This window comes from Hippocampus bargibanti, linkage group LG05, assembly GCF_051943395.1.
Source record: "Hippocampus bargibanti isolate YZ-2025 linkage group LG05, ASM5194339v1, whole genome shotgun sequence".
Lineage (NCBI taxonomy): Eukaryota > Metazoa > Chordata > Actinopteri > Syngnathiformes > Syngnathidae > Hippocampus > Hippocampus bargibanti.
Window position 1 is genome coordinate 23,643,268 of NC_142738.1, and position 10,765 is coordinate 23,654,032.

General features: G+C 44.2%; 2 protein-coding genes across 2 annotated transcripts in view; both read left to right on the plus strand.

Moving 5' to 3' along the window:
* Positions 1–5,715, plus strand: part of furinb (furin, paired basic amino acid cleaving enzyme b) — a 95,808-nt gene extending 90,093 nt beyond the window's left edge. Inside the window, exons 15-16 of the mRNA XM_088997363.1 lie at positions 2,090–2,218; positions 2,872–5,715. Of these exons, the coding sequence (XP_088853489.1) occupies positions 2,090–2,218; positions 2,872–3,524 (782 nt within the window). The 3' untranslated portion in view covers positions 3,525–5,715. The remainder of the gene's footprint in view (positions 1–2,089; positions 2,219–2,871) is intronic.
* On the plus strand, positions 5,447–10,225 carry LOC148898252 (ribosome-binding protein 1-like). The gene is given in 3 exon segments (XM_088995952.1): positions 5,447–5,453; positions 7,090–9,320; positions 9,399–10,225. Coding segments are annotated over 3 exon segments (2,604 nt in total). The 3' UTR covers positions 9,765–10,225.
* The last annotated feature ends 540 nt before the right edge of the window (positions 10,226–10,765 follow it).

The following is a 10,765-nucleotide window of genomic DNA, read 5'->3' on the forward strand; positions in this document are numbered from 1 at the left end:
CATCGCCGTCCTGCCTTGTTTGTTTACACAGAATTTATCAACACCGGCAACATTCCGCTCCCGTGTGCGAAATGATGCTTTATGTTTGTCATTCATTTTAAATGAGATGATTTACACACACGTCCATTTTGCAAGCGTTACGTCAGCCCGAATAACCTCTGTGCCGTTTTTACCCAGAGCGGCTGGGAGTGACTGCAATGTGACTTTTCTGGCTTTAAAAACAGCTACGAGTAGCTGCAGTTGTATTCAGAATAATAGGATAAAACCATGGGTGAGTAAAGCTCAAAGTCCTTATAATGGATTTTATGTTTGCACACTCAAATTCAGTATTGCACAATATTTAAGTCAAAATGATGAACAAAAATATGCTTGTGTTCTTCCTGTGTAGAAATTATCCCAAATAAGCAACCTGCGATTTTATCTTCATAAGCTCACAACATGTACTTTATGAACTTAAAAATAACAAAAAAACATTCAGACTTTGTTGTCCTGTGAGTGACTTCATATTTAGAAAGAAACAGACCAACGAATAAATGACAGGAGCTGCATCTTCTTTCCAGACCAACTAGATGTTTATGTTATACATTGGCAGAAACTTAATCCAATCAAATTGATCAATTCAACTTTTGTTTGCGAGGTAAAAGGCAAAAGACATCTACTGCAGTGGTTCTTAACCTGAGTTTGATCGAACCCGAGGGGCCTTTGCCATGGAGGTTAAGACACACCCCACTCAACATAAAAATTAGTTATAAGCCACCCGTTCGGCCATCACGAGCTGGTTCATTTTGTGCACAATTAAATAACCTACTACTTGTTTCTTTGTTTGTTTTTAATAAATGCATTTTTGTGTCTTTAATTTGTCTCTTTATTTTTCCCTTATGAAAGGTTCAGTCCCCTCTTTCATGTAGAATGTGCTTCATACAACAAAGAGGGTACAGAAAGATTGATTGACTGTCCGTGTCTTTGAGCACATTATTTGTTATTTTGTTGTATGTTGTTGTTGTTTTGACTTCGAGCTGGCACCGCGAGTGGCTGCCTATACTGCAACTCCTATATTTAGTTTTTCTACTTTTTCTCCTTTCCTCTTCCTTTCATAACTTTGCTGCTCTGAAATGTAAATCAAATCTAATCAAATGTGCATTTGAACTGGTAGGGTTCTTACGACTAACAACGTTAAGAACCACTGATCTGCCGGAGTAAAGTAACATATTTTCCGTACTATAAGCAGTATCATCGACGCATCATCAAATATTGGCCTATTTTGGCACTATTTGCATTTGTAAGGTGCGCCAAATTACAAGACGCAATGAATAGAAGCTACAGTAGTGGCTGAGACTAAGGAATGCCCTCACAAGATGGGCATATGCTAAATTGAATACAATACAATATAGCTTTATTTATATCAAGCTGTTACAACTGCTGCAACTGTAACTGAGAGCTTTACAAAACATTTAAAATACAGTGATACCTCAGCTTACAAACTTAATTGGTTCCGAGAAAGTGTGTGTAAGGCGAAAAGATTGTCTTCCAAACATTTATTTCCCATAAGAAACCATTAAAATGACAACAATCCGTTCCCAAGTCCCCATAAAAAATAATTTTTGACTAAATAAGCCTTAAAACTACATAAAATATACCTTATTTTATGTACAATAAACTAGTTCGTCAGCCAAGACTATATGCTCGAGAATTTAATGTTTGTGAGGCGAAAAGTTCATGAGCTGAAGCGTTCATAAGCTGAGTACTCACTGTACTACCTTCACAACATCACAATAGTGATCCATTTATAAGGTACGTCAGAGAATAAGGTGCACTGTCACCTTTTGAGAGAATTGAATTCTCTTAGGCGTGCCTTAAATTGTGGAAAATGCGGTCCTCGATTGTTTGGGGACCGGAACACCAGTTCACAGATGCCAGACGTAATTGTTTACAAGTTGCAGTGCAATTTGCGTATATTGAAATATAGTATTAACTGTTACTGTAACTGTTATACTGTTAACACAATTACGAGTTTGCTCTCCGAGACTTTTTCAAAATAGCTCATCTGTATCCCCTCTCAACCTCCAGTTGGTCTGTCCATCTCTTTCAGGTGTGCTGAGTCAGTTCACTCTCACTCTGTGGGGTACAGGCTACAACGTGGTCAGCCCTTTGTTGTCGGACTTCCCTCGGCCCTCCAACAACAGCTGCAAGACGTTTGATGCCCAGCAGATCTGCATCGGTGAGATGTTTTACTCACAGGACATTGCTTGTCCCGCAGCATGATCTTTTAAATTGCAACAAACTCATATAATACTTTGTTTTTCATGATTAAAATAATGATACATTTCAGTTTTTCTTGGCAAATTTGCACGTTTGCATCATGGCACCATTTGTACATCCTCCAGTCAAGGCCACTCGAAACGAATGGCTTGCGCAATATGAATCTCAAACTAGGGATTGACAGCAAAGAGGAAGTAAATCAGAAGAAATTTTCGACTTGCCGTAATTTACTAAAGGTTTGCCCCTTGTTTGTGTCAACGCAAACGAATCAAACAGACATGTCTGTCTCTTGTCAGATGCCTTCATTGGGCAAAATTGACCAGTAGAACGTTTCTGCTTTGTTTCTGCCTTAAAGTGCCACCAAATCAAATTCTATATTCCCTTAGAACGGTTGGTTCTCCTGTCGAGTCTTTGCATATGATTTTGCTGCTGGATTTAACGCCTCTTCAGACACAAGTATGGATTTATTTTCTCCAAAGAAGCACCAAACCTGAAAAGTGTGTAATGGCGGTGTCTAAATAGTGAGAAGACTAAATAGTATTCTCAAATTACCTGTTGTTGTATCGATTGAGGAAACATCTGCATGTGCTTGTTTTTGTCATGCGCCCACAGAATGCAGCCCAGGTTTCTCCCTCTTCCTTCAAGGCTGCGTCAAATTATGCCCTCCCGGTTTTACGTCGGGGCCGCAGCTCCTTAATCTCTCACTGGAGAACTGGGTGGACTTGTCTTCAGTACAAGCCTGCCTGCCCTGTCATCAAACCTGTCTCACCTGCTCCGCCACGGGGTCCGCAGACTGTCTATCCTGCCCGCTTCACAGCCGCCTGGTCCTCACCTCCTGTTCGCACCAGAACCAGGTCCAGCGCAAATCTCCAATTGGCGGCGGAGAGCCAAGACAAGAGGATCCAGCGACAGATGATCACAAAAGCAGCGGAGGAGGGGATCCTCCCGACCCACGCTCATCTTCTCAGCATCCCGCCGTCGTGGCTGTGCTCGGCTGTGCATTTATCCTGATGGCCTTTGCGGGAGTTTTTCTCACGCTGCAGCTGCGCTCGGGCGGCTGGAGAGCCAAGTTGCCTGACAGACGAGTGGATTTTGGTTTTGGCCCGGGACGAGGACAGAAGAGGAAGGCTCGCATATGCTACAAAGGGATCCCAACTGTGTGGGGGGATGAGGACATGACCGTCTACGAGTCTGAATCAGACAGCGAGGAAGTTGAGGGCCGCAGCGAAAGGACAGCTTTCATCAAGACGCAGAGCGTTATCTAGTCGACGCTTGGACTTCCAGTTACCAGGAATCAGGGGTCCTCGGTTCACGGCAGAATTTGGCAATCTGAATTTGTAAATCCAATCATGTCGTAGTTGATTATTAACCTAAGCAGATTTGGCAGCAAGGTCAGAAGTACAGTTTAACTCATTCATTGCTCTTCCCTAATTTATTTGGGAATTGAAAAGTGTGACGTGGAGCGCCATTCCCGAATTTGTTCGGGTTTTGCTTTTTCTTGCGGGGGGTGCCGATAGAGCGCTGGTCAGACCTCTTGCTTGTTTTTCCCTCCCACGAGGAGGCAGCATTTGCCTTTTGTACAGCTGACCCCACTTGCGCTTCATATTACTACACATCCATATAATTTAGGAATTAACTGTTTTGTTCTAATAAAAGAAGAAAGTCAAAGGTTTCTTACATTGTATTGAATGTTTATATAGTCCTAAAACCCAATCTGCTGTAGGTCCTGGAATTTGAGTGAAAATGACCCAAAAAAACTGGCACTGGAGTGGACACATTTTTGCACATGTCTGGCAGTGAATGAGTTAAAAAAGACTTGGAGGCCAAAGGTACAGGTTGTTCCGAAACATATGACATCAATTGAAATATGCAAATCTACTTCAATTAAGGGTTCTTTCTGCACTTGTATGCGTGATCTCCATGCTTGTCCCACTTTCCAAAAACATATACATTAGGCCAACACAACTCAAAACACATCAGTCGGAATCTGCGGAGGTGGGCATGTCAGTTTGTCAGTCATCCTTCCAACATCATTTCAGGCTATGTCATGTGAAATAGTCACCAGATTGACTGTTGACTGTGCTGGCCTGAAGTGATGGAAGGATGAGTGACAGAGCGACATGACTGCAAATCTTGACTGTGGGACTGCTTGCAGCAAAGCGTTTGTCAATTGTAGATTAATCTGTCCATTATCAGAATCAGAATCATCTTTATTGCCAAGTATGTAGAACACACAAGGGATTTGTTTACGGTAGAACACGCTGCACTAGTATCATCATCTAAAAATTGCTAAGTGGCACTATATATTTTCTTAAATAATCAATCAGATTTTTTAAATACTTGAATTTCGATCCTCTTATTCAAAAACAAGAAAAAGGAAACAAACTATATATTTAACATTGAGGGACTGAAATACTGAAACCAGAGTAGTCTCCTGCATGCAGTACCTGCAATACGGTGCAAATGTTCCGCGCGCTGCATTGCTTGATTGTGTTCGAGCTTATTCTAACACGAAAATGACATTTCCTTGATTGTCAGTGCCACACTTCACCCTGAAAAAGTTTCAGTAAAAGAAATATTTTCTGAATATAAATGAATGTAAACATTGGCCTTTTTTTTGGGTTGCGATATATTGAGTTTGAATTGGCTATGTTGTTTCGTTATGAAAAAAAGGAACGCGCTGTATGATACAATCAAGTGGGAACTGCTCGTGCCTTTCTTGTGCTGCAGGACATCGTGTTCTTACAATATGGCGCAAACTGATTATGTGATATCCTCCAAAACATGATTTGTCAAGAACCGAGGACCCCCATAACGGTTGCAGACCCCAACTCAACACCAACTTTTGATCGAATTCATCGGGAATAAAACTTGGGCCTTCTTGCCCCACCAAATGCATCCCACTTTTTTCATCGTGTATTTATTAAATGTGTAATTGTATGACTTGTTTTAACGTAAAATCAACTCTCCATATAATGGTGAGCTTGATTAAGGAGACGTGTGTCAAACTCAAGACCTGCCGGCCAGATCTGACCTTTCACATCGTCTTACGTGGCTGGCAAAAGCTTGGCCCAATCTTTTGCTGATCTGTAAACAAGTTAATCAGAAAACCTTTATTCGTCCCACAATGAGGAAATTTGCAGTGCACAGCAGCAATTTGATGACGATCGACGTTCTAGCACAGAACATGTTAGGTAAGGCACAAGAAATGTAACTGCCACGCTCACTAGCCAAAGACTAGTCTGTAAACACGCGCCATGCAGATTATCTTCTGGTTCGTGGATGCCGTGGCTTGTTAATGTGAACAATTGTTATATGTGTTCTACTCGGAAAAACAAAGTTTGACACCACTGGTCGAGCCGCCATTTATACAGAATGGCCATGTTGAATAAAGGCTGGAAATAGCTGGAGGCTTAACCGAAGAAGTCAAAACATTTTCTCTATGTTTGCCACGGATTAAAGTGCTTTGTCAATGAGATATTTTTGCTCCTTGATTTCCAGCCTGAAGTGTTGTCGATTTTATTTACTCAACATCTTAGTAAAGCAGAGGACTCCTTAGCAAATAGTTATTTTTGCTGAAGAGGTAATATGACTCTTGGGGCCACACTAAAAAGAAAAAAGGTCACAATACAAGAAAAAAGTCCATTCATCCATTCCATTCAATACCACATATCCTTGCCAAGATCACAAATGAGCTGCAGCCTATTCTCGTGTACAAACTGAACTTGGAGCAACAAATCACACTCATATTCACACCTACAAACACTTGAGAGCTTTCAATGTGACTAACGCGAAGGCTTCAAGAATGTGGAAGAAGCCAGTGCGGCACAGAAAACCATCCACCCATCCATTTTCCAGACCGTTTTATCGTCACTAGGGTTGCCGGGGCTTGCTGGAACCTATCCCAGTCGTCTACGGTCAGTAGGCAAGGCACACCCTGAACCGGTTGCCAGCCAATCACAGGGCACACAGAAACAAACAATCTGCAAGCCTCACAGTCACACCCCTCGGGACCATTTAGTGTTTCATTAACCTGCCACGCCTGTCCTTGGAATGTAGGAGGAAACTGGAGGACCCGGAGAAAACCCACGCGGGCACTAGTAGAACATGCAAATGCCACACAGGAAAGCCGGCGCCGCAATCAAACCCTGCTAACCAGCTATTCCACTATTCCACTCGCTCACGTAAAACTATTGTGGAGATCAGTTTCAGGAATAAACTGGCTTTTGAGATTGCAAAGAACCATTCTGTCTTTTCATGATTCCGATTCACACACTTAGCATTGCTAATTGTAATGGCAGTGAACTTCTCCCTGGTCATGTTTCAGCTTTACCACTTCTGTCATCCATGGACATCTGTTTGAGCTTTGATTTCATCTTTTACAGATCCATCCTAAGGTCCATGGACTACTACACATGTTTTACTTTATGAGTAAACATGCACTAATAGGCAACTTGCCAATCAGAATCAGAAAGTCTTTCATAGTGCCACAGTGGGGAAATTTGCAATCTACAGCAGCAAGATTGAAAGGAGTGGGGGGGAAGAAGGGCCAAAGATAAAACAAAAGATTTAAAAAATGTCAGGAGACTGAAATTTACAACTGCACAAAAGAAAACGTTTAATAAAAATAACTGTACATAGTGCAAAGTATAACAATATATAAACATATAAAAGGCATATTTGATATATGTCACGGTATTGAATTGACATAAGGTGGCTGTGCTATTTACAATGCATGAGACCGTTTTTTGTTTTTTTTCACTTGTGTTTATTATGAAGCCTGACAGCAGTCGGTAGGAACGAGCGGCCGTATCTCTCCTTGCACCCCAGTCACAGACAAGTCCACCAAAGACAAGACTGCTACGGACAAGTCCACCAAAAACAAGACTGCCACGGACAAGTCCACCAAAGACATGACCGCCACGGACAAGTCTGCAAAGGACAAGACCGCCCCAGCCAAAGACAAATCCACCAAGGACAAGGCTGCCCCGGCGAAAGACAAGCCTGCCCCGGCCAAAGACAAGACCGCCAGCCCCACCTCAACCAAATCCACACCTGCCTCTGCCAAATCTGTCTCAACCGTATCCAAGTCTGCTCCTGCTCCAACCAAGACCTCACCAGGACCCACCAAATCTGCCCCACTTCTTGAAGCTGTCATCAAAGATGTTCCCGTCATGGCTGTACCCCCCGTAGGGTCTAGTGCACCAAAAGCCCAGGAGCCCAAGAAGAAGTCCTCCAAGAAAAAATCTGGGAGTGTGGAAGCCGTGGATTCAGCTGAGACTGCGCTCTATCTACCTTACAAAACTTTGGTTTCCACTATCGGGAACATGGTCTTCAGTGAGGGAGAAGCTCACAGGCTCATTGACATGCTATCTGAGAAAGCTGGCATCATTCAGGACACCTGGCACATGGCCACTCAGAAAGGAGACCCAATGGCCATCCTGAAGAAACAATTGGAGGAGAAGGAAAAACAGCTGGGCTCTCAACAAGAAGACAACTCTGCAGCGAAGAACCGACTGAGAGGTCTCACTAAGGAACTGGCTGCTGAAAAGTCTAAAGTGGCCAGTGTGGAGACTAGACTGAGCTCTCAGCTCAGCAAGAGGGAGCAGGAAACGATTGCTTTACAAGCGCGCATGCAGGCCAGCTACCAGGACCACGTGGCACAAACCCAGAAGCTGAATGCCAAGATTGTCAGTCTGCAAGATCAGATCGAAAAGGGTCCCAATGCCCAGCTGGCCCGTCTCCAGCAGGAGAACTCTATTCTCCGGGATGCTCTCAACCAAGCGACCAGTCAGGCTGAGAGCAAACAAAATGCAGAGCTCGCCAAACTGCGTCAGGAATGTGCTAAGTTAACCAAGGAAGTTGGGGAGAAGACTGAAATTTTGCATGCTGATGAACACGTGAGGAAAGGGTTGGAGGCCAAGGTGTCTGCCACGGAAAAGCAGCTCTCTTTGTTGCAGGCCAAGCATGTAGAGAGCCAACAAGGCTTGCAAAGGAAATTGGAGGAGGTCTGTGAGGAGCTGAGAAATACGCAAACTGCAAAAAACAGCCTGCAGGACTCTTTGAAGAAGGCACAGCAAGACACCAGCTCACTCTCAGAGTTTCAGATGCGAATGGGAAATCTTGAGGCTCAGGTCAAGGAGCGCGCCGCTCAGGTCAATGCTCTCACTGCTCAGCTGGAGGGAACACAGGTTGAGAAACAACAGCTCGTGCAGCAGTTGGCATCCACCACCTCTTTGTTGGAGGCCAGTCAGAGTAAAAACAAACAGGCTCTTCAACAGGTAAATGTTGAGGAACTGCACAAGTTAAAGCTCAGCCTGCAGGAAAAGAATGACCAGTTGACCACTCTACAGGAGGAGCTGAAGGAATTTCAACTCAAGAAAGAAGCAGCGCAATCAGATGACTCTGCAGAACAGATAAAGAGCAGTCTGACAGAGAAGGAAGCCCTCGTCACATCCCTGCAAGAGCAGCTGAAGGAGTGGAAGCAAAATGAAGCTACAATGATCCAGTTAAAATCTTTTCAAAGTGAAGCCCAAGATTCTCTCCAAAAACTATTCCCTCTTATACCCCTAGAAACACAACAGCCAAATTGGTTGCAGGGTTTTACAATGAGAGCTCAGGATGTTCTGAGACAACAGAGCCAACAATCCCAATCAAGAAGTCAAGAATCACCCGAGTTGCTAGAAAAGTTGAAGGAAGCCGAGGAAAACCATTCTACCCTGTGAGCAGTACAGGACGGTTTAGCTGAAACGGAAGGAATGTTGAAACATCTGCAGAAGAGTGTGGAGGAGGAGGAGTTGGTGTGGAAGTCTAAAATGATGAGCTCTGAGGAGCAACTGAAAGCAGCTTTGGAGGAAGTACACAAGCTAGAGTCAGAAAAGCAAAGTATAAAGCAGTTGAAAGAGCAGATGATGCTTCTAGAGGCACAGCTGGAGAAGCAGTCAGATAACCATTGTCTCGCTGAGGAGATGGAACAGCTAAGGCTGCAGCTGTCTGGCAGTCAGAACCAGCTGGACTTGGCCCACAAGGAGGTCCAGGCGCACAAGGAGGAGCTTGCTCAGGTCAGAGAGCAGCTGAGCCAAGTCGCATTGAGCGGCCGGCGAGAACAGAACGGCCCCACAGAGGCTCAACCTAGTCAGGTTTTGTCAGAGTTGAATCAGACAACTGACAAGCTGCAAGGGGAGGCTGCTGCAAGACAGATGCTGTCAGAAGAGTTTCAGCAGGCCCAAGCAACCATCACAGAACTTCAAGCTCAACTGGATCTTCTGAAGGATTCAGCGGAGTCACAGCAAGGCGACTCAGAAGATGTTGCTCAGCTCAAGGAACGTCTGGAGAAGGAGAAGAAGTTATCCAAAGACTTGGGACAAGCGGCCACCAAGCTCCAGCAACTTCTCAAAGCCACACAGGAACAGCTGAGCAAAGAGCGAGAGGCGGTTGTAACACTACAAGGACACCTAGACAGCAAGGGTGAATACGTGGAATTAAAGGAGGGAACGTCCGTCTGAGAGGAAGATCAATGTCTGGATATCAAACCAAATATGCCTTAGTAATACCATAGTTATGCATTCCAAAACAATTTCTTTATTCTACTGTAGTTTCTTTTTTTTTTCTTTAATCATGCCAGTAATCAAATTATTTGATATAAACATATTATTATAGGAGGCAATCACGCTGCAATCTTGACTGAAAACCCACATCGCATCAACAGTTTTGACTATATCAAGGGGCGTGTACTCCTGCCTTTTAGTCCAAATATTTGCCCCACGGTTCAGTGTTAAAAGGGAAACCGAGTGTGCGTTAAACGTACATCAACCTGTGCAATTACTTTGTATGTTTTTTTTTCTTTATGTGCTTTACTGATGGTAATACTTCAGTTCCAAGTGCTTTGGGCCAGCTCCTCTCCAGAAAAGGACACCAGCTTAAGTTGAATTTGTATGGCTGAATAAACTACAGTGTAACTATGTAAAAAAAAAAATCTCTCCTTGCAGCGTGGTTGTAACAGTTTCTGACTGAAGGAGCTACCCAGTGCTGTCAGGGTGGGCAGGAGGGTGTGGGAGGGGCTGTTCACCATAGCTTTTACTTTAGCTAGCGTCGGTCTGTTGCCCACCTCCTCCAGAGAGTCCATGGAACAGCCCAGGAAAGAACTGGACCTCTTGACCAGGCGTTTCAGTCTCTTTTTTTGTCCCGGGTGGCGAAGATGTAGCATATGTCACACTGCGACACAATGTTGCGAAAGGTCAAAAAGCAGATGTGACATCACGACCGAAGGTAGACGAACATGGCGACACAAAAAAAGACATCGACAAAGAAAGTCTTCTCTCATTCCTCCGGACATAACATTGGCAACGAGGATGGGATTCTACACAGTTCCCCTCCCCTCGTTTCTCGCGCTCCCCGGTGAGCCACCAGTCCCGCTTGTATGACTTTCACGACATAGCTGACGGCGATCGGACTAAACGAGGCAAGCGACGTCAAGGGGCAGACACGCGCAGGCCTTGTGCTAACT